Source organism: Pseudoliparis swirei, chromosome 20 (assembly GCF_029220125.1).
Source record: "Pseudoliparis swirei isolate HS2019 ecotype Mariana Trench chromosome 20, NWPU_hadal_v1, whole genome shotgun sequence".
Taxonomy (NCBI): Eukaryota; Metazoa; Chordata; class Actinopteri; order Perciformes; family Liparidae; genus Pseudoliparis; species Pseudoliparis swirei.
Genome location: NC_079407.1, coordinates 13755042 through 13781393, shown reverse-complemented (window position 1 = coordinate 13781393; position 26352 = coordinate 13755042). Strand labels below are relative to the sequence as shown.

Sequence of the window (26352 nt, the reverse complement as noted above, 5' to 3'; positions counted from 1 at the left end):
TTGGCACAAGTGGGCCCTGCCGTTGCTAAATTGTGTTACATGCATATTAGTGTTATGAAAGGGCTGTTATACTTCTGTGCTTTTGATTCTCATCAGTAATGCATGTTCTTGAAATCACCTCAAGTGGATTATGTGGAAGATAAACCTGTTCTAGATTAGTCTTTTCTTCAAAATGTTGATTGACAAGTTCACGTTTAACTGTCGTGAGCTGACTAGTGTGATTAAAGCCTGCTCCCCGCTGCACATAGACAGTGAGATGCTGTAGAAATGGTTTCTATGTGTAACCCAGAGGTCTAAAAATGGATCACTTTCAACCTGATTTTTAACCCAGATATTTAGTCATCTTTTGACCTGCCAATCATCGTGGATTTTTGGGTCTCCTCTCACTCCGGTTTGAATGTGCCAAGCTGTGCTGTGCAGCTTTGATTAAAGAAGAAACAATACCCATTTGCCCTATTGAAGAAGTAACATCTAGATTTGTATATGTCTCACAGCAATCGTGATGACGAGGCTTTTTTTCCTCTTAAGCTTGCAGCACTGTGTCAATGCCAGACGGACTGGTTTGAACATATTGTGGGAGCTCGACGAACAAAAGGACTGGATGCGTAACAGAACCGTTGAAATGGAGCCAAACGCAACATGGTCACATTTGTTCTCTTCATTATGTCCGGTCGCCCTGCAAAAAAAACGATAAGAATTTCCTTCAGCTTTGAAAGTTACTTTGAAAAATACTAGCTTTTAAATGTCAATAAATAACGGACCACTTTTATCGTGAAGAATTTATGAGAACATTGGTTAATCACAGAATTAGCAGCACTTTGTGAGCGGCCATTCTTTAACACAACGAGTCCAGTAATCCTGCTGGCAGGAAGAGTAAGCGGCCCAAATAACATGGGCTTTTTATTGTAAAGAATTTATAGGAAAACACCCCGATCGCCTGTACGATCAGGCATCTGTCAGTGTGGACGCACATATGAGACTTAACCACTGGCCTCAAATGCGTCCTCTTCACAGGTGTTCAAAATAACAGTGTCAAGAATTTCACTCCGAAGATCGCGTGACTTTTTTCGCTTCCGACACAATAACCGTGCCATTGTGAGATATCCCAATTTCACGCCGCGGACCATGACACGTCTTTATCACACCGACCGACCCCCTCGGCCTGATGCTGGGAGGTGTGCGCATTCACGGCTGAAACTATTAACATCTGATGCATCATATTTTCTGGCTCTACGGCCTCGTCCATCGTCGAGAAGCCCTCTGTGTATTGCTTTATTGACCCACACTGAACCAACGGCTGCCTCGTCTCGAGTTATTGAACAAGGAGAGAAGAAGACGTCAAGGGAAAAAAGAGGGGGGTGGCCATGCTGTTTTTATTTTTACTGCTTGTTCACACATTTTATTGGACGCTCTTATAACGCAGCCTGTCTACAATTTAAGAAAAATGTGTTTTTGCTTCTGTGAATATTGTAATCCTTGTGGGCTGTTTACTCCTTCTCTTCACACCCACGTGACAGAGCGCTGTTACTTCTCAGAGGCACATCTGCTAAATGCATCTGTGGAGCGGGTGCCAAGGCTGGAAAGCAGGTGTGCTGCCGAACAAGACCCGAGTATTACGACACCTATTACTCAGGCATTACTCATTGCGTGCGAGTTAATATGTTGTGTGTCAATATGTATTGTGGGGATCAACGTTGTATTTGTATGTGACACTTTTGTTCTTATGGAACTCGACGGTGAAGATGGCCTCGTCGGAACAAAAGCTCGTCAAATGTCAGTTGAACCTTCTGCCTCTTGTTACCTTCGCATTGAAAATGCGGAAGGTTATGTTTTGATCGCCATTTATTTATTTATTTGTATGAGTGTTATTCGCAGAACTCAAAAAGTATTGAAACGAATCGCATGAAATTTGGTGGGATGATTGGTTATTATCCGGGGACCATTTGATTAGATTTGGGGATCAATCGGGTCAAAGGTCAAGGTCATGGAAAGGTCAAAATCTTTTTTTTACCATAGCACGATACATTTTTGTCCATTTGGCATGCAACTAATGCCAAAATGTTCATAATTCAATGCCCAATCTTGTGATATGCGAAGGTATGCGCTCTACCGAGTGCCCATTCTAGTTTGTTTTGCATTTGTCGCGACTGTGAGTGCCTCGTTCACGTCATTCTTTAATATTTCCTTTTTCATTTGAAAGTGTATCTGCAGCATGTTCTACATGCCTCATGTGTAAATAAAAGCGTCCAAAACGCCAACGACGGCACGGTAACAACGTTCTTTCTGTGAACGACCAACAGTGTTTATTAAGAAGAAGAAGAAAAAAGGGGTGAAGCTTATCTTCATGTTGCAGGAAACATTCTTTGTACATTCTAAAGCATCTTGTCTCCCGTGCCACATTTCTTAATTTCATGCGAGCGTCGTGGCTCTATCCGGAGCAGTGACCCATGTGTGAAAACCGAAGGCTATCAGTCACAGGTAGTGCATGGACACAGCTCCATGTGAAGTAAACAAGTCTATGTATTATGTATACAAAGACATGGCCTTGTTTACAATCAACACTCCTCGTCCTGACGTGTTGGTTTTTGTGAGCACTTTGCCGATGATCACCATTCCGACATTCCTGCCCATATTTACTCAAAATGAAAAGCATAAACAACATAATGCTGGAATAAGAGTCTCATTTGAAACCGTGCTTGAGCGTATTGATTTTGCCTTCTCTCGGTAAGTGTTACTATGTGCATATAGCAAGAGCAGGTATATATTGAAAGATAATGTAGCACATTACAGAATAATTGCACACAAATTACAATATAGATAGAGCTGTTTGTTCCATGGCCCTTCATTGTCCTTCAACAAGCTCAAATAAATGATTTGACGTTGTTCCCGTGGTCTATAAATAAACCATTTGTTTTTTTATTCACCTGTTCCTTAAAGACATTTTCTGCTGCTTTGGTTCCATAATGCAGTTCTAAGCTGTGCACTGATGCTCACATAAAGATGTGATGCAAGAAACGCTCGGCTCTCCCCCATCGCTGCACAGGGGCAGAACAAGCCGCTCCCTCTCGCATCCCCATTTGATCCAGCCGCCACAGCTGTTATCCCTCCATCTTCGTCCTGGTTCTTTTTCTTCCTCTTTTCTTTTCGCACTCTTCGTCGTTTCAAATGTGCAAAAAACAATCTAATTTAAATAAATAAATATAAACGGCATTCTAGTCGGTGTGCTTCTTCCAGAGTTAGAAGTTTGTGTCTCCCCTTCATAAAAGATTCACTGACCGTGGCTGACCCCCGTAGGTGTCAGGAATCATAGAAGTGCAGGAACATCGTTTCTGGGGGCTTTTAAGGAACCCCTTGGGGAAAAGCTGCTGCAGCAGCACTGTCCTGGAGCGCACATAGCACGGAGGTTTGGTCACTTCTTGGGACAATTTAATTTACCCATTGATTTTCAAAGCAAAATAAAAATAAATTCAATAGATAATTGACTTTCCTTATGATGAAAAACATACTGCTAATTAGCCGGGTAATCTGTCAACGATATCTCTTAGACTTTGTTGTCATATCCCTGTAATAACCATCCCCACTGCCAAACGCCGATCCCTTCATCGGGAACGTCAATGTTTACAATGTGGGCGTTCGTCGTTTACAAGGTAGAGCGCTGAACACATAAAAAAGAGACAAAGGAGACAAATGGCAAACAGACTCTCCGCCTGATAAAATAAATCTCCGAGGAATGAAAAGGTTCCTCTCTGTCTTTCCCCTTGTCATTCCGCTTCGCCCCCATGCCTCTCATAACAACTGCCTTCTTTCATCGTGAAAGTGCCGTATACTGGCGGTGGGCTACTCTAAAACCTCGGATGTGAAAGTGTTTGGGACATATTTTGGTTTTGCAGGGTTTACTGCTGCAGATGGCTTTTTTAAATTTAATTTTATAACATATATATATATGTCAGTAGTTTTCAGTGCTCGCTGCCTCTCCTGGGAGTTGATGTGCCACATGACTCCGTAAAGTCAGTGTAAACAACGTCAGCGCCACATCAGGGTGACGACCCCGGCAAGGTCAGTCAAGGACGCACACGCGATAATGCTGAACCGCTCTTCTTTTTATTCATGCTCTCACCAGGTTGAACATATTCAATATTGAGATATTGCTATTGTTGTTATTCATCAGGGGCTCAAGGTTTAGAAGCAGGTCAATGAATTCCAAACATACTCGAACCTTAATTCCCCTCCTCCGCCCTCTTTTAATCCTCCCTGTAGGTGTTTGAATCTAAATGACTCCCTCATCATGAACTGCATGTAAAACATTCAGTTTTCAGCAACGGCTCAGTTAATCTGCAACAGCTCTAAAGACTATTTTCCTGTAATCTCCGCTAAATCTCTGTTCTTGCATTAATGGGGCGTTATTTTAGGCGTCTGCTGGTTCAAGGGCATCTCCGCCAGATCTTTGGTCGACGAAATGCAACAATTGGCCAAGAAGTGAATAGAAGTAATAATCTGTCCTGGCACACTGTGGAAGGAATATATTGAGTCGCGTCAAGCAGGTGACAGTCTGACGTCTTTAACCGACAGCGTGGAAATAGAAATGTCAACTGCTGCTTTTGTATAGTTCAACCCACAGTTTAGAATGATCTGTTAAACCACTCAGGTCCCCAAACTTGAAAACTCGAAAGCTTTTCAGACTTTGCTCACCCGCCCATGGTTCACAGCAGCTGATTAAAAGCCTCATATTTCTGAGGGGAGGGGGGGCATTGTAATCACTGGTATGGCATTAAATACTGGCAGCTTTCATACTTTATTAGTATTTATGAATAATATTCTTGTGAGTTCATTTATCTCTCTGACAATTTTGCGACTGCAGGAAATGTATGAAACTGTATTTTGAAAGAATAGTTTGCTTTTTGAAAATAAATGCGCCCATTTAGGTGATTTTTATTGCGAAAATATTTCAGTGTGCCAGTGTCCTTCAACAACACAATACCATTTTAATTGACCTTACATTTGATGGATTAACGCAGTAAAACTTTTAGAAGGTGATGCTCATTTTCTAATGTCAGCTACACATTACCTCTATGGAACACACTCATTTGCATATCACTGACTGCCACCCGATACTCTTGAATGGCACGCCGCTCTGTTACGACGGTGATTGGCTCGTCACTGCAATGCAGCGGTTGTGTTTTCCAGCCACACACACACAAATGCAACTTGCATCAGCTGAGATTCACAACGCTGTTTGGAAAGTGTGATCTCTTTAGATTGCAAATCTAGGAGATTTAAGGCTTTCTCTGGCGCTTTGCAATGCCGTCGAGCCACAGATGTGTTGCACACACATGTAATACAAACTGCTTGTGCAACACCTAGTCTTGTAAAAACACGTTAACTCGTGTGCAGGGATATCGTATAGTAAAGCGAGACTATATCATTTTAAAATGATGGCCACCACAAGTGACAATTTTGGTAAAAGTTCAAATGTAGTGTATTGAGTATAGAAGTATGAAGCCATAAAGCCGGAGAACTGACTCAATAGCGTTAGAAATGACATTTTAGGGCAACCAAAATGTTACAATTAACTTTCATGATCTGAAAGCACCATGTGAAAAGTGTTAGTGACCTGTCAATCACAAGCTAGCCCCGCCCTTAAAGCATACCCTGCTTTATAGTCGATTTTACTCTAAATGGAACCAGAATTTACTAAATAAACATCATGCTGTATTGAATAAGACTTGAAACTAGTCATAAACTCATGTTTACAGAGGGAATACATTATATAATGTTTGCTAACAATAGCTACCACAAAGCACTGGTTTCACCAGGTCAGCCTGAAGCATCTTTCTAAAGTTACACAAGCCCGCTTTAACAAGCTTAAGAGCAGTTTTCTTAATAGATACTTTTTGATCAGTCAAACACTTGAAATGTATTAATTTCAACATTTCACCAGTCGTTACCCTAATTTAAAAACACTTTACCATTATCAGACACTTACAGCACAAATGAACAAGCTCCTGTTTCTTTTTCTTTCTTTTCTGCACACCGATAGCAGCCGTCCAACTGTTATCCAATCCAATTATACTGCCATCCACTCTAGGGTTGATCAAACTTTTAATTCTCTCATGGTGCCTCATTCTGTAATTGGTTTATGTAATAAAACCAACACACATCGCACATCTACACTGGTAATCCCCTCATGGCCACACATGCTGTGTCTGCTAAATTAGCTTTGAGGAAATAAACAAACAAACACAAAACTTTGTTAAAGGAAATCCGACCTGTTGGCTGGATGTAGGAGACCAGTAGAGACCTGTCATGGACTATTTGGAGAGGGGTTAACGGTAACACTGAGGGATGACGGTCTAAGCTTGAGGAGCAATTTTACACCAAAATGGTAAATTGCAACATAATTGCTTTACCGTGTGATTGTCTTACTGTTTGTCTGCCTAGTTTGAGTTTAACAACCCCGGCATTACATCAAAATTACTCATGTTCTTCTTTTTGAAGCGCAGGTGTGGTAAAGCCAGTTATTAGCCTTTTCTTTCATTCTTCAACAGACACTTTTCTCTTGTAATCACTCGGCTCAACTGCAGCTGTGTGGCGAACTCTTACAAGTGATTCTAACTAGCATGCCTCCAGCTAAGTCTCCATTTAGGTCGGCCGCTGAAAGATTAGGATCCTTTGCCGTTTGGAGGACCCCTGTGGTCGGCTTGTCTGTCGTTCACCTGTTGTGCTAAATTTGACTGCAGGAATCACAAACTGCTCTGAACTACCTCTTCAGAAAGCATAAAAAGGAGTAGTTTGCATGACAATTATGTGCTACCTGCTGTAACATGAAGAAGGAATAATCTTCTCGGTTAGACAGACCATTTGAAATAGGTTATTTGTATAATGCGCACGCTGAGCTCCCACTTTTGCTTCGCCGATAGCTCTCATCGTGGCGAGGGTTACCATTCGTGGTGTTGTTGGATTCTATTCCTGCAAACGTGAAGTCTGACTCATTTTGAAGTTGTGCAAGGTAAATCGTGTCTGGGCAGGTTGGCGTTGTAGTTTATGCTCCCCTTCTTGTATAGGAACACAACATGCAGCGCTTAGATCCTGACGGCGGGGATCCTTCAGGTGGTCACTGGAGCGTGCCGCAGGGTGCGGCCCAGGGCCAGCTGATACGTAAGGGTGAGAGCCATCAGCGGAGTGCAACAGTGTTTCACACTCTGACTGGCTTGCCTGGTGAGAGAGAGAGACAAAGGAGAACAAGGGGAGTTGAAACAACCTTGGAGCCGTGTCCCGTCACAGTTCATGAGTCAAGCAAAGTCAAGCTGGCTGAGCTGTGGGAACGAGGGGAGCGTCACCACAGCCTGCCCGGGCCTGCTCCCCCTGCAGGGGAGTGGCAGCGCATTAACAAAGCACCTCGGCCTCCTGCGACGGAGAGCCGGGGGTCCGTCCTCCTTCACCCACCTGATCAACCCCACCCCCTGCTAAACTAACAGAGTGAGAGAGAGACTTTGTCATGTGGCATTCTGCTAACTAGGTCACAACAAGTTTTAGTGCAGCCGAGCAAAGTCAGCTCGTAGCTCGAAAATGGATGTGTAAATATAAACGTTTTTTTCAACCTACAATGACGGGATGAAAAAAAGAGAGAAAGGGCACAGGGTGTTTGTATTCATGAAGTAAATTGCATTTAAAAACTACGGCAAAATGTGCATGATAATTGCTTAATAACTAACTGTTTGGGGAATAGTAAAACAGCTCATTATAAATTGCTGCGCACCACCAATGTTTACACCTCCCAGGAAACAAATATCTTTTGATCATAGAACAAATACATAAATGGATAGTTTGTTTGTTTCATTAGGAACAATAAGCACTGACATAATAATAAGATGCCAAATCATAGTTTAGAGATGTGCATTTGTGGGATGATTTCATAAAACAATAGACATGCTACTGTGAGAAAAGACACATATTTACCCCTCGGCTTAATTCACACGTACAAGCGAGAGGCGACTCAAACCAATCGGATGCAGCACCAGGGATCATTCCGTTTTCAAATGTAATGCAACAAAAAGCGGCGCCACAGTCAGCCGCCGCATTAGCGTGATGGATGAGTGGCTGCTGATTAGTATAAAGCGTTCCAGCCTGGTAAAACACTGGAAATAAATGTGTCTCTCGCCAGCCCCGCCCCGCTGCTGCTGCGGCTCCATGGACACCAACACATCTATTATGTATAAAGGGTTGGCAGTGTCACTGTACAGCATGTGAGCGCACGGCTGCAGCGGATAGAAGCAGCTTTAGGAACCCGGCCTCGCTAGAAAACCTTCAGCCCACCGCTGGCCTTCATCAGTTAGCGAGTTCTTGGATTTTTATTCTGAGCGGGTGGCCGCGTGTGATGGGCTAGCGTGTGTTTTACAATGCGATCCCTGTGCAAATGGGCCCTCTCGTTATTTTAACTTGAAATAATAAAGCTGCACTCCAGTCCGTCGTGTTGTTTGGGTCGCACATAGCGCCATTCGACCCAAAGACACAATGATTGATGTGATTATTTGTCCCGTTTTCTTTCCTACCCCTAAACAAATCCATCATTCTGAAAATAATGCTAGGTGTAATTAATTATCACCATGGCATGCATGGCAGGTTAGATGTGAAACACAGTCCAACATTATAAACACACTTTTACACTAGATTAAACACAAGCTTAGGCACAATAAGTAGCAATAAGGAATGCCCCCTGGTCACGGCCCGCTGCCCTTTATTTTACCCCGGCCTGTCCGTTCACAGCGCTGCAGCTAGAACTGTTGTCAATTATCAAGACACCCGCTCACTTCTGCTCAATCACTTCCGACCAGCTCTACAAGGCGAGTGAGTGCAATCTGGGAAGAGTGCAGAAGAAAAGAGATTTCCCCCTGAGCTACTCTCATTTGGAGGCAACCGAAAGTCTCATGCACTGTGGCTGGAAACGATGGCAGCTGTAGTCTCGGTGAGAATAAGTTTCCCCGAGTTTCGATAAAAACACCCAGGCTGCAGGGCAAAGGTGTGATACTTAACTAACCGGAAAAAATCTAAATCTCATTTTTCTCATTGTCACTGGCAGTCTATAATTACATATTTAGTACCTGGTTAGTCGGTACACATAATAGTGCCTTTTATAACTGCAGTCTAGTGTTATTTTGTTTACATATTTCCCCGCTGTGGGACTTTAAAGGATTATTTGACCTTATCTCATCTTACCTGTTTTTCACGCATTATGTGAAATGTCTAAATTCACTTACCGTTCATGACGGATGGATTTGAAATAGTGAGCTTGAATTTGCTTCGGTTTCAAATCCCTTCCACACTGTAAGTTGTTTTAAGTATTCACAAAGTTAAAACAACAGTTTGAAAAAAACCCACACGCCTTTATTCTGGACATAATTTGAATCTGACTCATTAAAAGACTCCCATTTGGCAAAGAAAAGACACATTTGTGGGTTAAAGCCATACATATCTAAATATAGAGACTAAGTAACCTTTCAAATTGGACCAGGCATGTAATGCCGTTATGCAATAACTGATGACACAACCATAAAAGTAGTTGTGGCAGCTGTGTCTGATTTGGCCTCGGCTGCTGGTGATTGGCAATCACTCAGCAGCCGAGGCCACCCTTATAAAAGCTCCCACTCGAGAGTGGAGATGGGGAGGTGAGCAGAGGCACGTGTTTTGCGGTCTGCTCGGTGTCGTGTGTGTGCCAATAAATATGTCTTGGAACAAACCCTCTTGCTGTCTGGCGGATCCTTGGTGCTGGGGGGGGAAACCCATGGGTGGCGGCCTCGGGCCTGCTACAGTAGTGAAGTCCAATACCCAGTTGTAAATATGCCCAAAATGTCTTCAAAACATTTCCCGCAAATTCCATCGATTTTAGAGTCCGTCCACTCCTTCCTTCTCAGTGTCGCCTCGGGATATCGCACCACAAAACTCCTTCCATGTCCTTCTGACCTTGTTTGAAACGGGAGAGGGAAAAAAAGAAACGCATTCTTAATCGGGACGTGGAGATGTGACCTAGCACGTCATCACCACTTTCACCTCTATCTTATGCAGAGCCGGGTTTCGCACCTCCTTGAAAACACGAGCCAGGCGGTGTAAACTCGCTTCCTCCGCTTTGCGGTTCTGCTATCAAAAGATCTAAATGTGGAGACACAAGGTGATGAAGCACACCCTCCCCAGATTAGTAGGGCATTGTAACAGCTTATTCGCTGTTACAATGCCCTACTAATACAACCGAAAGCAGCAAGGCCTCTTTATAGTCTACCTTCTGATCCATTCCAACCAAATGAAGACACGGCTTCTTATTAATCTTTTGCCCTCATTAGTGAAATTATAAGCCCGACATAACATTGTAGGAGGGATTCTCCTTTGTAGGACAGGTAAGGCACGTGAGGTCTGATGCTTTGTTTGGCAGAGTCTTTGTTATGCAAGTCAGTTTAGTCGGCTACTTTTATCTTCTTGCCACAACCAGTAACAAGATGACAAATCATATTAATGTAATGAAGGGAAAAAACTGCAGCATAATGCGCCTCTGTGCTCAACAACTGAATCATATCAAGACAGACCAGCTAGGTGACTGAGTGGGGGAGGGACCTATAGAAACCCGTGAAACTGGAAGTACTCTGGAGATGGCGATGAAGTAGCGATGTGTGGCGAGTTGGATACACTTGAAGATATCTCTCGGTGGCAAGTCGCCCGTCCCTTGAAGTCTTATCCCGCGGCTAAAGCCCGGTATTAGGTTTCATTTCATAGATTATTGAGAGATACAATGTCAAAAGAAGAACATTCTCTCCTCTGTGGATCTTTGAATGCAAAGCCTACCAGAGGGGGGTGAAGTTGGTTCAGTGTCCATAGCGACAGGTATCTTAACTCTCTATCGTCCAAACTCAGGCCTGAGTAAATTGAAATGTCTGGAGTATGAATCCAGAGAGCTTGACCGGCTGTTGGGGGATTTGAGAGACCCTCGTCTTTTGTGAGAGAGAGAGAGAGAGAGAGAGAGAAAATAAACCCTGAGATTCAAGACTTCAAGTTAACTTCCAACATCTCTTTAATGATCTATAATCCTCTGGAAAATCATCAGTGGTCAGTCAAGCTTTTCAAAGTTATTTTTACCAGGATGTGGGAATCCATAATAAAGAAATATTTTGCAGCGTGTGGTTGTCGCTCTGCATTCTAGTCTTTATTGTTTTTAACTGAAACAAAGGCCATCGGATGCCCTTGCGTCTACTAAAGTTATTTTTCTTTGTTATGATGAAGAGCAGAAGGAAGTAAAAAGAGGAAGGTGAAAGTAGCGCTGTCAGAAGAAAGAAAAAGAGGAGGGGAAAAAAAGGTGCAGAGTCTTAATGGAGCCATTGATCCTACGCCGATGGAGGACACACCCAGTAGGGGATTGGCCCACAGCGAGCAGAGAGGTGTTCGCTCAATATCTGTTCCACTTCTCTGACCTTAAAGCTTTTAATCAGCTCTGCCAGTCAGCTTGTCGATCCTGTCGAACAACGAGCAAGCCCACGTTATAGACACAGTAAAGGGAGGGCAACGTGAGGTCCAAATAATACTCCTGCAGCCCGGAGGTACAAATAAATGTACAAATAAAATAAAAGGCCTGTAAATGCAGTGTGCAGCGTTTTTGTCTCGAGCTCCCAGCGGCTCCAGCGGCCGTCTCGGACCATGTCAGCAGTTTTCAAGAGGCTGTTAATGTCAAAAGCCTGGACGTTCACATGGGCGATTTTCATCCGGGACGTTTGTTTGTTTGCGGCTCCAAAAAGCTCCTTCCATGCCGTCACTTTAGGAGGACTCTCATGCTAATCCGACTCCTTCTCCTTCCAATGAAACGGTGCGTTGCTGCATCGGTCGGAGTGAGTGACAAGGACGGTTGAGTCTCCCTGCGGCTGCCTGCTTCACTCCACCTGCTTCTGATCAATAGTAATACACTATCAGGATTTGTCAGTTCTGCTATTTAAGAAAAATGTCATCCTTCTTCTACTTTGTTTCATCAAACAAGCCCCTTCACAGGCTCATGTCACTGCAATCCCTCTGCATTCCCAGTCCGAATTGGCACGCTGTGAAATCTTTAACTACGGAATATATTTTAACACGCAGGGTAATTACGGTGGCTGTTTGATTGCAGTGAACAGTGCAGGCTGTCGGTGCAGCAGTCCCACGGTAACTATTTAGCCACATCGAAATTTCGTTGAACCGCATCATTATCTGCAGTAGCTGGCAGCTCTCTCTCTCTATCTCTCTCTCTGTCTCTCTGTCCGCCATTGTTCATTTTCATCCGGATGCCCCTTAGCATCACATTTTTAAAGACGTTGAGATTAAGTTGATCTGTTGATCCCGTTTGCTCCTAGTCTGGATTCAGTATTTATTCAACACTCACTGGCACTTAAATGCATCGGATCCCACTTGATTTTAAACAGCTACACTTAGGGGGGGAAAAAGCCACGAGTTAATTTCCTGGCTTTTCTTTTTTTGTTGCCCACCCACTGCGGTGTTTTCAGACCAAACTGGAAGGAACATTTTGTGATTTCTAATTCCCGTGATTGACCCGTTCTTTTTGTATAGTCCAATCCGAGAAGTGTCCTGTCCTTTTACTCTTGCGGTGTTCATCGCTTCAAGTACAACCAAAGCTTCTCTGTGTCAATACACATTGTTAGACATCCGACGGCCAGTGGAGACTGGAGTAACTCATACCCCCCCGACTCAGCTTTCAGCCTGCGCCTTTCCCCTTGCTGTGGCTTTGTGGTTCTCCTACTAATGCCTCATGCCAGTTGCTTTTCTCTTAAAGGGGCCAGCTCCCCGAAATGTGCAGACATTTAAGTGCTGTTATTGCATGTGTTGTTTTGTAAATCTCTCACCATCTCTAGAAGTAGAAAGAATGGCGAAGGAAAAGCAAAGGTCCAGAACATTGCTTTGCTCCTGTAAAACATTTTTTCTTTGCAATATTGTGTATTACTTCCAAGCTGACAAGAAGGAACATAAGAAATCTATGGAGTGTCAGACCGAGGTATAAGTAGAGACACAATATATTTCATAATGTCGCTCATACCGTAGAGCCTGAAGTAGGAACCACACTGAGCTGTAAGAGAGGAGTGTATATATGGAGAGGCTCAAAGACGGGTGGGAAAGACAATACTCCATCACAGCTGGAAATCACATGCAACAGAATATGAACATGGTCCTGAGATGTGGTGTGCATTCCAACGTTTATATGTATGTGGAACATGGAGCCCCACTCGCCTTGGAAAGAGGGGGCTGTGGTCGTGGTTAAGGAAATGGTTCAGTCCCAGTCTCTAGACTTGTGCCGAGAACCACTGGATTTCGTAGAGGTTAACGATCAAAAACGCACATGAAAAAGAAAAAAGGGGGCAGTTGGGTGAAGACCAGAAGCCAAACATTGACGGTGAAGCTGAGGCGCGTTCCCACGCAGCCATCTCCGCCGCATTGCGTTAGCGCTTATCTCTGTTTACACATCACGCTCGCTGTTGATGCTTCTACTCTTAACTTCTTTGTCGATGCTAAAATAATTCGGGGCAAACAAATTAATCCTGCATATGTCTCGGATGAGCTTCAATTTATCAGAACATGTACATGAGAGGAAAAAAGATTTCCATAACAAGAGAGCATGTTCAGGGATGGATTAAGTAGTAGCATGTCTAACTTTATCAGCTTAAGGAGCTGTGCACATGAATTCCTCCAGTGGTGAGAACAGGATACTAATCCATGCCTAAATGATATGACTATGGGGAAAAATTCATAATCCTGTTTCTTTGTGCTTAATTCCTTCGACACGCGTACACAGACGACTGGTTCATTTCAGTATTCGGTCAATGCTACTGGTGAGATGATTTTATTTCTTTCAGTTTGCATTGGATGTTTTTTTTTAATTCCCCAATTCACAAATGCCTCTAATACAGTCTACAATGCTGGATCGGGTATCGCCAGGGTACGCCAGTCATCATTTATCAGCCTGTCACTTGTGACCCAATCCGTACTGAGCATGTGCAACTCTCTACAAAGATGAGGAAGATTGGCTCATTGTTGGACGTAGTCGTTTGTTTGTCCCGGAGCTTTACTTATCTACACTTTTTTAAACATTGTCTTTACGGGGACATGTCAGGTGAGCTTAAGGGAACCTTTTTAATTGCTCCATTAGGAAGAATGTAAGTCTCATCCTCTTTGACCTCTACCACGAGCAGGTCGCATCCTAACCTCAGGGCCCCAAGGCGTGCTCCTGTGATGAAGGATTTTGCAGAGATTTGCACAGGGTGAGCTAAGCACCTCGTGCGACACGATTTCACACGGTCGACATTTGCTCTCCAAGAGCCCTGTTCTTGGAGAGCAAATGTCGACCGTGTCAAAATAAGTGCGCGCACGTAGGCTCCGTGTCACCCTGTGCTAATACGGAGATTTCCACGGGAGGTGTGTTGCCTGCGACATCGTCTCCTCCCCGCTTTAATATCCTGAGTGCTATAATCTGCTCGCCATGTCTGACCCGCTGCTCGTCACTCCCGCTGCTTAGCCTCCCCCGCAAATCCCCGAAATCCTCTACATCACATTTATACAATATCCTCAACCCATTTAACGCCTGCCGTGCTTTTCAACCGGTACCTGCGGCCACCCACAGACCCCCCCCCTCCCCCACACCTGCGTGAAGACTTCTGACAAGCCCAGAAACATACGTGCTGCGTTATTGTAACATAACCAGTGGTAATCACCATGTGCGCTGAGGCCTTCCTGTGGGCGAGGTGCTTTGTCGACTAATTGACTGGTCTGAATAAGTGCTCCCCTGTGTCGTGGCTTGAGATCTGTCTCATGAAGCGAGTTATTATCTCGCCATTAATGCTCTCCCACCGCAGCGTTTTGTTTCTGATCCCACACTTTGACAATGTCGGCACCTGGATCTAGCCCGTGTTCCTCCCCCTGTCCCCCCGTCAGTTTCAGTCAAACTGTAACGCTCACAGTCACTCATTTATCAGTTGCATTCTCCCTGCCGTCCACTCGTGCCCAGACCTTTTGTTGACTGACATTTGCTTGTTATCTGGCATCAGTGGGTGATGTCATCTCGCCAGTTGGTCAGGTAACGTCGGGGCTGTTTATTTTGTGTCGTAGAACCGAAACCGTGGTGGCCTTGTTTAGTTAAGCTGCAGGGGGAGGGTCAGAGCTCTCTAATACTGTGTTGACTCTCTCTCTCTCTCTCGCTCTCTCTCGCTCTCTGGGGCAAAAGCCTTATTTTATTTTTGGGCCAGCTTCAGTTGTCATATTCAAAGATCATTTAGCAAGACGATCTTGCTAAATGAAAAGAAAAGAAGGGCACAGCATACTCCACGGTGTCATCTATTGTTTGCTTCTTTGAAATACCATAACAACGAAATGGAGAAGTGGCGTTTTTCACCCTGTGTTTCATTCACGGCTGAATCATTACCACAATGAAATATGATGAGAAGCTCTGTTGCAGGCTAGCTGATGCATCCCCATGACATTTGAAAAGCCTTGATGCCGCTCGTGTGTGTGTGTGTGTGTGTGTGTGTGTGTGTGTGTGTGTGTGTGTGTGTGTGTGTGTGTGTGTGTGTGTGTGTGTGTGTGTGTGTGTGTGTGTGTGTGTGTGTGTGTGTGTGTGTGTGTGTGTGTGTGTGTGTGCGGGCGGACTTGTGCTCACACACAGCGATGGATGCAGCCCCATTAAGTGAGAATCGGTGCACGTGGTTGACTGGCCAACCTGAAAGTTGGAGGACACATTGCTGCTGAGCAGCGGCGCTCGGTCATCACACACGGGCAGTGGGAATAGTTAAAAAAACTAAAAAGCGCTACGGAGCCATCCCAGATCGGGAAGTTGCCGAGCATAATAAACATCAACGATAATCATTAACGTTTACAGCTCAGCAGATGTTACATCGTCCTCAACAAAAGACTGTTTCAAATCTAAACCAGATAGTGGCAAATTAGGAGCAGGTCTACGATGCATCTGTTCCAGTGAGGGCTTCGCCTCTGCAGTTGCAATGTTTGCTCAGGGAGACGGAGGGTAGAGGGAGCCGGTTTGGCAGGTACGCCATTGTTTACCCAAGAGACCCAGCAGACGCACCCTCAAATAGTGTCGGAGTGTAGATTAAAGCAAATTGTCTGACGCATGCTGCTCCATCTCAGGGAGAAGAAGAAGAAAAAAAGAAACTGAATGCTCGACGAAAAAGCAACATCAAACATGGACTGCTCCTGCTAAATGAAGTGCCCTGTCTGGATGTGGTAACGCCTCCGGTGAGATGGCTCATATCATTAAATTCATAGTGCATTTAAAAAGCACTTCTATCTGTTGATAACGCCGGTTAAATGCCGCCAGTTGAACTCTAAAATAGAGAATAAATCAGGGGAATAAACAAACAACTTATGTTTGTGTGTGTGTGTATGGACTACACACCCTACCCCCCAGTAAACACCTCATGTGTGGTCATGAATAGGGGGAGCACAGAGGCCCATACCATTGCCGTGGGAACTGGGACTGCATTAAACAGTAATTATCCCCAGTGGCTCAAGCCGTGTTTTATCCATCCACCATCCCACTTAAGTAACAATGGAGTAATCAAAGCAAATCGAGCACGAAGAGAATCCTCAGCTTTATATCCTGCGTTTGGCAAGAAATTTATACCAAAATACATCCAATTTATCTGCCTGAATCGCTAGATGAGCGCTTTGGTGGAAGAGGGTGTTGCGTCTCTTACAAACTGACACATCACAAATGGGATCTATTTGTCTGAATTAAATTGTAGCATTTCAATTGCGCTTGGACAGGACCAAGAAATCTCCCCCGTCTGTACTGGTGAAAGCGCTCAGCCCCGGTGAAAAAAAGAAGAAAACTGGACTCTCTCTCCTCCCATGAAAGCAGACGGCATTTAAGCCAAAGAAGGTTACAGTTCAACGACATCGCACTACACATTGTCTTCTTTTTTTAAGTCTTCAAACGGCGACATCTCACTGCCATTTGGGACTGACGGTGTGCTAAGTTGCCTGGTGCGGCTTTAAATAGAAGACATTAATGAGTGCTTCTTTTAAAATATGCATCGAGTCCTATTTAATCTTTGCCTTCCTCACACCGAGGTGAATTATTGAGAACTTTGTTTGACTCGCTAATAGATTCCTCTTGGATGAGATTGGCCCGTGGTAAATGAGCCAACAAAAGTCTTTTGAAATATTGTTGGTTGTGGGCCAGTTCAGCTAAGAAAGAAGAAAAGAAAAGACATTAGTGTTAAATATATATCCATGGCGAGATGAGCTGCCAAGAAGAAGCCTTTTGGTTTTTTTAATAGAAATTAAGCTTCCTATGTATTAAGGTAGATGCCCTGTTTTTCAATATAAGGGTTTAGGATGTTTTTTTTAAAAATGTAGTGCAAGGTCAGCTTTTACATTGAATTGAGGAATATCTGGGATTAAGCAGATGGATGAATGTAGTATATTTAGTGTTAAAACAGTAATTTGATCATATTCCCCCTCTGCAGCAGAGACACAAGCAGACATCCATCCATCCATTCTCATCCCCTTATTCCGGGGTCGGGTCGCGGGGGCAGCAGACCCAGCAGGTCGACCCAGACTTCCCTCTCGCCCGCAACACTTTCCAGCTCCTTCTGGGGGATCCCGAGGCGTTCCCAGGCCAGCCGGGAGATGTAATCTCTCCAGCGTGTCCTGGGTCTTCCCCAGGGTCTCCTCCCAGTAGGACGTCCCTGGAAAACCTCTAACGGGAGGCGTCCAGGAGGCATCCGAATCAGATGCCCGAACCACCTCAGCTGACTCCTTTCGATGCGAAGGAGTAGCAGCTCGACTCCAAGCTCCCTCCTGATGTCCGAGCTCCTTATCCTCTCTCTGAGCCCAGCCACCCTACGGAGGAAACTCATTTGGGCCGCTTGTATTCGCGACCTCGTTCTTTCGGTTACTACCCAAAGTTCGTGACCATTGGTGAGGGTTGGAACGTAGACCGACCAGTACATTGAGAGCTTTGCCTTTCGGCTCAGCTCCTCTTCGCCAAGACAGACCGGTACAGCGCCTGTTTCACTGCTGCAGCCGCACCGATCCGCCTGTCGATCTCCCGCTCCATCTTACCCTCACTCGTGAACAAGCCCCCGAGATACTTTAACTCCTTCGCTTGGGGCAGGCACTCTGTCCCCACCTGCAGGGAGCAATCCACCAGTTTCCGGCAGAGCACCATGGACACGCAGACATGTTAATTCTCATTCATTTTTGATTTGTTACAGAAAGGAAATCACGCTTGTGTTTCAGATCCATGTTTGTTTCCCCATGTGGGTGATAACATCTCTGATTGATTTAAAGAGACTAAGGCAACTCCTCTGGTTGCAACAAGAAGTCTGGTTGTATTGAAGTCTATGAGAACATGGCCCTACTACTCTCTTGATTTATTCCCTCAGTAAACATTGTAAACATTAGTTCATGTTCTCAATCGCTAGTTTCAAATCTTCTATATGTTTATTTCATAAATAATCGTCCATTTAGAGTCAAATCGATATGCTTTTGGCTGTGGCTACCTTGTTACCACGGCGCTGTCCCGTCGGTCAGTTCTTGAAAGTTAATTATAACTCTGTTAATTGCAAAGTTGTTCGATTGTACTGAGCTCCACCTTCTAGTCAATTGGGGTTGCAAAAAAACCCAAGATGGCGACAAAGTCCAAAGCTTCAAAACAGTCTACTTCCATATACATCCAGCCCTCGGCTTCTCTGATCAGAACTCTCTGCAGTGAGGATTGCATTTCCCTAGTTATCGTCCACGCGCCATAAGAGACCCATTTGACCAAAGACGGTTATTTGGTGCAGGACATTGTCCAATGTGCCATATGCAAAACAACACAAAGCACATGCTTTTCCTTGCTGCCTGACCGGCCCGATCTTATTACAGCTGAATGTGCTGTGCACGGCGCCGTGCCACGGCCTTGAGTCTCTCTCGCTATCAGCGCAAGGCCAGGCGGTACAACAGCTGTTTGAACAGTTCCCCTTATGTCCCCTTGATCCAAGTCGGCTCACCTGGTGTGAAACAAAGCACTCTTTTGTTGGAGATATTCTGCCGGCTTGGGCATGCTTTGTTTGTTTGCCCCAATGCCTTTCCTCCCAGAAATAGGGCTCCTCTCTTGAGGAGGCTGTGGAGCCTCAGGTGTGCTGGAGCATGACTGTCACCCTCCTGTCAGCTTCAAGTCAGTGTTGGAACAAAGCCAGTCGGCCTCTAAACCCCCTCCCTCCTCCGGAGAAAACTTACAAATCTCCCTTAAGCGCCCCCTTCCTCTCCCCCTCGCCAGCACCGCATCCCCACCACTTTACTTTTTCTTCTTCCCCCTCTGTCTCTGCACCACTGGCTCTCATAACCGTCACGGAAATCTCCCCTCGTAATGCCCCTCGCATGAATGTGGCTCTGCTCCTCCGTGGCTTTGCCGCGCAGTGGTGTAGTCTGTAATTACAGCTCTAGTGTGCTTAGCCGAGGACTCCTCCGAATCCTTGAGTGAAAGGGGTCCCTGTGGGCGCCCACAGCCCCTTCACGGAGGGGAGGATTTGGGCTCTGTGGCTGTGTAATTATGCCTATTCCTCTGGTTTCCATTTGCATGAGCTGCTGTTTATTTGGTTCAGTCTGAGTGGGGAGCGTTGGACTCGAAGGAGGAAGAGCAGAGGGAGAGAGGGAGGGAGGGGCTCCAGCTTTCCACAAAGCCAGTCCTTGCCAGTATTGTTTTTAGCTGTCAAGCGGACGAGGTCTGGCCAGGTACATGTTTATGAGTTTGTACAGTCCTCCTGCACAACCCCACCCCTCACCCACCCCCCGCATCGCTCCAACTTAAGATTGCACTTTAACTGGTGTTGTCACACAGTAAATTGTGTTTGCTTTCTCAAAAATAATAATAAGAAATCGTACTAGAGCCGCCACAACTGATAATCTAAGCTGTGATAAAAGGGAGTGCAGCGTTGCCCCTGAGGTGCACAAGGACACAGGTGCTTCTATAGGTGCAGATGACAAGGTTGCCTGTCCTCCCTGTCAAACCGTATTAGCAAATCAATCTGTCATTTTCCAATTCCCCCAAGTCTAAATCCCTCCACATAGAGGGTCTGGCTGATGTGGTCAGAAGGAAATGAAAGATGATGTGCACTCAGTAACTTCAAAGGTTGTCACTTAGTGTTTTATATATATATGATTTGATGTCTGCAGCGGAGGACGTATTCGAGCGAAAGTACTCCACAACGGGTAGAAATTGCCTTTCTTTCCTAACGCATTGCCTTTTTTCCCGGCGCGAGCCACTCAACCCGTCCTCTTGTGAAAGATGGAAAGAAAATCCATTGTTCGCCTTTAATGGTCTTCCAGCCCGAGTCTGGGCCAAGTGTTTCCCCGGCCTGCATCGTGCCCCGGTGCTTCGCCTGCCTACCGTCAGTTTTTATGAGGAGACGCCGCTGCCGAGACAGTTTGACAGCCCGCACAAACGGCTCGCCCTATCACTCCGCCGCGGATTCATGTACAGTTAAAGATAGACTGCATCGGATATTGTATTCAGTGGGTGTGCACATGAACCGATCCCCCCTCACATATTCTTCCACATTTTAAAGCCCCCTGTAGAAAGTTTTCTCTCCGAACGCAGAGATTATCCGCCGTTGTGATGTGGTTACTCAGCGCAAAGGAGACGCTCTGTTTGTGTTGCACGCGTGCAGTGGGCCCCCCCGCCCTCTACTTTAAGGCCACATATTTCCTCTCCGTTTGTGACTTGACATTCACCGGTGGCTTCATGATTTCGGTGTGATAACGGAGGAGTTTCATCATTTCCTCCTGTGGGTCCTCGTCCATCCATGAGAGGTATTAATTATAGCTGCAGCTTGTTGTAAATACGAAGCCCGGCCAGGGGTTTGTCGGACCAGGAAGCAGGACATCGTCAGACTTCACCTGGAAAGGAACATAAATCAGAGCTTGGGATAACAACGATGTGGGGAACAAATCAGTTTGCTCGAGCCCTGCGGCAGTTCGGGAACACGTCTGTTCAGGAAGCAGTCATTTTTAGATCTGGTGAGAGTCGGTTTTTTCGGCACTGGAGAATCACATTTAAGGAACAAAGAAGAACAACAGAACAGAACATTATTTCCATTTTAATTTGTATTTATTTATTTAGTGTTTGGATTTTTCTGTTGATTCTTTTCTTTTTCTTTTTGTGATTTCTCAATTTACATATTTTCATTAAATACATAAAAAAAACAATCGTAAACAGAGACAAGCAGCAAATCCTCTCTTTTGAGTTGCTGGAAGTTGCAAAGTATTGTCACATTTGTAAATTAAACGAGAAAGAAGGGCACGAGAAAGAAGGGCATTTAGTAAGAGGTCAGCATATGCATGGAAGAATTGAGGCTGAGACAGCAAGGGAGAGGACCGCAATTGACGTTCTTTTTCTACAGATAATGTGTGTTTTCCCGTTGTTTGGAATGCTTACACATTGTTTTTTTCAATTGGAGCTCTTGGCAGTCATTAAAGTATTCGTGTGTAAAAAGTAATTAATATTACAATGGGCCAGCCAGTGTGTTGCTGGTTAAGAGGGGGTGGGCTGGGTGGTTGGGGGGCTGCAGACGATGACTTAGCTCCACCTCACTGCCCTCGTTCTCATTCATTTGCGATGCATTGGTCCTCGCTCGGCCCTTCGGCGGCAGCACACACTCGTGGACAAAGACGGGGTCGTTTAGATGTGCCCCCACCCCACCACACTGTAGCGACTCTTGGTACCAATGTAAAAGGAGCAGACGTGGCCTCCGAGGCGGTTAGCGAGTGTGTGGACTGAGTGTTGTGCATGCCAGTATTACCTCGGAGGCTGAATCCACCCTTTAACTCCCAGTGCATGTACTTGCTATTGAATGGAGTGCTTTGCTTGGCCTTGGACACTTGTTAATTAAATGTCCTTTCCCCCCCCCCCCCCTCTTCTTTCTGCTTGTTACTTCTAGCTGGCAACGGGCAGATGGTGCAGATGGACCCCAGCAAGTCTGGCTTTGTGGGCTCACAAGTTGAGCTGCGCTGCATCTTCATCAACAGCAACCCGCCGGTTAAGATCTCCCAAGTCACCTGGCAGAAACTCCTCAACGGCACCAAGCAGAACGTGGCCATAGCCAACCCGGCCCTCGGCGTGTCCGTCCTGCCGCCCTTCAAGGAGCGCGTCACCTTCAAGCAGGCGGCGGTCCGCCACCACATGCCCTTGCTGGAGGACACCACCATCGTGTTCTCCAGCCTGCAGCTGTCGGACGAAGCTGCCTACATCTGCGAGTACACCACGTTTCCCGCGGGAAACCGGGAGAACATGGTCAACCTCACTGTATTTGGTGAGTGCAATGGAGATTGTCAGTGTTTCGTATTTTAAGTAATCTAATCGCAGCTCTTTTTGCAAACATCTTTTTGTCTCCGCAATAGTTTCACACACGGGTAGATGTTGAATGAATTTTGGGCCCAAATATAAATGTTTGCCATGTCGAATCAGGAAGTTAAGAACTCTAAACGCTCGACCCTTTCCAAGTTGTTTCAGTGACGATATTCAGGGACCCCAAAAAGTTGCCTGCCTGTCAAAAGCATGTATCATCCGCTTCCTCCAGCACTTTGTTGCTGTCCTGAAGAGAAGTCACAGGGACTTTAAACCTGGCAACTAAATTTGGTCTCTTTTTGACCTTGAGGCAGCAAAAAAAAATCCCTTTTCTCCTGAATCAGAAAAGACAGGGTCAAACTGATATCTAAAAGAAAGAGCTTTTTATCGCTCATTATTTCATTGCCACAGGCTTCATTGTTATGTAGGTAGAATACCTTTAGAAGGTGCTGTTTCTCTGTTTGCTAAAGCTGGTGCTAGAACCATGTTCTTCACCGTTAAACCTCCCCGCCCTGTAATTTGGTGAGCAGCTCCGTCAACTGGCACCATCACGGTTAAATACTTCGTTGAGGACCCTGTTGTGTATGCAAAGCTCAGTGTTGAGGGGTGATGTGTCGTTTAACACCACTCCCGGATTGGCCGGTGTGGGCTTTGACAAAAATAGAAAAATAAATAGGAAACAGCTGCAGAGAGCAGTCAATGAAAATGGCAGGTGAGATGGAAATCAATAAGGCCACTACAGAGTGTGTAATTTGGCTTGAATAATCTCATTTTGAAGGGGAGTTGGGGGTGGGGGGGGGGAGTGTCTGAGACGTAGTTTATTTTGGGCGAGAGGCATCTTTGAAAAGGTTGCACGCTTGCTCTGATTAGACATCTAATTAGAAAATAAGTGTTTTTTTCTCCATTAAGCCTCAGAAAAGAGAATAAAAGCACTTGGCCTAAGTAGTCCCCGTTGCCGGGGCTTCTTGTCAGCTTTGAGTCCCCATTTTGTGTCGCCAAGCTTCCCAGGTCTATTATCTTTTTGAAGGCTTCCGCGTGGCTCAGTGAATGCTCGGAACCTGCGTGGTCATAACCTCGCGGCGGCCTTCAAAGAGGCCTCTTCTCGTCCCATCTCTTTCAGCTGTGCATTTGTTCAAGCATGCTCAGCATTTTTTTCAAGCATGCCTTTTGATGTGCTGAGAGTAGATGACTAATTGGCAACTCAAAGGATTCAAATTGGATGTGCATTCGGGTAGGCAAGGGGGTTGTCAATCTGTGAGTGGCTTAGGAAGTAAAGAGGCAAACCTTTGCGTGGTTAGAGGTAGAACCTTGTTTTCATCTCCCGAGCTGAGTTTGATTTTCTTTGAATATCTGATTGAAGGTGAAGGAGACGCTACAATCTGAGGTAAACTCATATACAAGATCTCTGTTTAATCTCACTGATGTAACTCAATTGTCTCTCTCAATTGTTCTCCTCTCTACAGTTCGGCCCACGACAAGCATGACTTTGACGACGCCCACAATTGTTGCCAAGGCCACGAAACACAAGATGACCGTCGCAACTTGCGTGTCGGCCAACGGGAAGCCCACTAGCGTGATCAAATGGGACACCAAGTTGAAGGGCGAGGCCACTTTCCAGGAGACGCGCAACCCGAACGGGACGGTGACGGTGCGCAGCAGCTACATGGTTGTGCCGAGCCGCGAGACCCACAAGCAGAAGCTCACGTGCATCGTGACGTACCGGACTGAACGGATCACAGACAGCGTGGTGCTCAACGTGCAGTGTAATAATCTTCTCTCTCAAAGCTCCCGTGATAAAAGTAGTCATATTGTGGGTGAAAAAACATGATATTTTCTGTGCTTTTGCAAATACATTTGGGTGTCTGGAGTGTCTACCACCCATATACGCTGAAATAAGACACCCCAGTAAGTTCTTTTTGAGCTACCTAGATGAGAAAACATGGGATTGCCATATATGCTTCTTAAAAGAGGGGGGCTTAAAGAGACAGGTGCTAAAACAGAAACAGACACGATGAGAACATTACATTTATTTTAGTAAACTTGTTCTAACCCACAATGAAGTATTAACTTGAAAACTCTCAAACTTTAAGTCTATTTTTTACTATTTTAACAATAAAAGCCACTTTTCTTTTTCATGAAATGTGAAAATCGGTTTGAACTCATTTTCACCTGTATTTCATGTTCTCATGCATCATATTTTTTCTCCTGCTGCAAGAGTAAACAGATCAACCAGAGTTTACAGTAAACAAACCTCTTGCCAACACAGCTTTTCCAGTTGACGAGTCCAGAGCAAAACTGCAAATGAGCTGCTGAGTAGACACCAGACTCCTACTAAGAAAATAGGAATTGAATAATAACACAAGAAATTACAACAAATATTATTTATCTAGATTGTTTCATTTAGCGATAGCTTTAGAGGCACAGTCTCGTGAGACAGCAGTGTTTTTGTAAGATGTTGTGAGGCGGTGAATTGACTCCAGTGTGTCTCTCTTGCAGACGAACCGGAGGTGAAGATCGAGGGCTTTGATGGAAACTGGTACCTGAACCGTCTGAATGTTCAGCTGACCTGTAAGGCTGATGCCAACCCCCCTGTCACCATCTACCAGTGGAAACTGTGAGTCTGACTGAACCCTAACAAAACCCATTAAGGCTGTGAGGACTCGATGGCATCGCTACGTGTTGTTTCTTCTTTGTGGAACAAGCAAGGATGACTTACTAAAGCCCAGCAAAGCAATTTAACATTGTTTAATGCAGTCCTTTTTTTTCCAACACTTGTTTCAAGTCATACAAGAAAGTAATTTGCTTCATAAAAACACACCAACTCCCTTCATCATCTTCAGAAAAAGTGTCTCTGTTTATATGTTTGCTTATGAAACGTGTAACGGAGTTAAGACCAGGACCCGAGGCTGAGCACAATGGTCCTATTACACACGCCCCCCTATCTCCACTGGCGGTCACAGATACTGGAAGCTAAATGCAAACAGAACACGCTTCGCTTTTCTTTTTTGGGGGGGGGGGGGTTCTCTTTAAAGTCGGAGGACCGGGCATGCAGGTAGAGAGCTGTAGGAACGCGCAGTTCTTAGTGTCGTTGTGTTCTCCAGAGGGCACAGAAGGCCCACCTCTGACACAGGGAGGGGAGGGAGGGGGGAAGCTGGAGTCAGAGCCGAGGATTAGGCCGACATACCGCGGGGCTGACATCACTGTCATCTTGCCTCCGAGGCTCTCGCTGCAAGCGCATGGGCAAAAAGAGACGTTAACATATGTAATGCCTCTGGGAATCGCCCAATAACCCCGGGTTTGATCTGCTGCGAGCCTTTGCATGAAAGCTGTTCATGTGGAAACAATGTGGTTTACATGCAAGCACTGAGACCCGCAAAATATATATTTTTAGAAAAATAGAACAAATTATGTTCAGCTCTCTGAATACAAAGCAACTTTTTGTGAGTATCACAGCTCTAGATGAAAGTATTATGCGGTAAAATTGAGAGATAAATATGGCAATTTGTCGTGTGATTGCTCTGTGAAGGCGGGGTTGAGAAATATGTCATTAGACTTGAATGGCTGTGGATTGATACACCATTGTGCCCTCATTGTATCTACTCTACGGGCCACTGTTGGATTTTAATGAGGCATAGAGAGGGTTTTTTTTTCTCCCCTTTTTCTTTTTATATTCTTTTAGCTCTAAGGGCAGAAACACTAAGACACACAGAGCAGCAAAAGAAGAAGCCGAGATGGAGAACACTCCATGCTTGTTTATTTTCTCTCCTTTTTCTCGGATGCAAGGAGAGATTTAGGGAGATAGTGGGAGAAAAGAGGAGGAGGAGGAGGAGAAGGAGAAGGGTGAAGAGATGTGATCTAGAAAGACGAAGGCACAGTGCTGACAGATAGGATGGGACGGCCATTGCTCCTCTGAAAATGAGATGCCAAATCTGTTGTGAAGGTTCCCCTGGGCTCCACTGTGGAGGTCAGCACAAGGCTGTGACCGAAGGATCCAG

At 45.2% G+C, this 26352-nt stretch overlaps 1 protein-coding gene across 5 annotated transcripts in view; it reads left to right on the top strand.

Annotated features, from left to right (window-relative positions):
- Positions 1-26352, top strand: part of nectin1b (nectin cell adhesion molecule 1b) — a 145595-nt gene that overhangs the window by 24930 nt on the left and 94313 nt on the right. For all 5 annotated transcript variants that reach the window (XM_056440481.1, XM_056440480.1, XM_056440484.1 and 2 more), the window contains exons 2-4: positions 21951-22322; positions 23821-24120; positions 24854-24971. In XM_056440481.1, coding sequence (XP_056296456.1) covers positions 21951-22322; positions 23821-24120; positions 24854-24971 — 790 coding nt within the window. The remainder of the gene's footprint in view (positions 1-21950; positions 22323-23820; positions 24121-24853; positions 24972-26352) is intronic.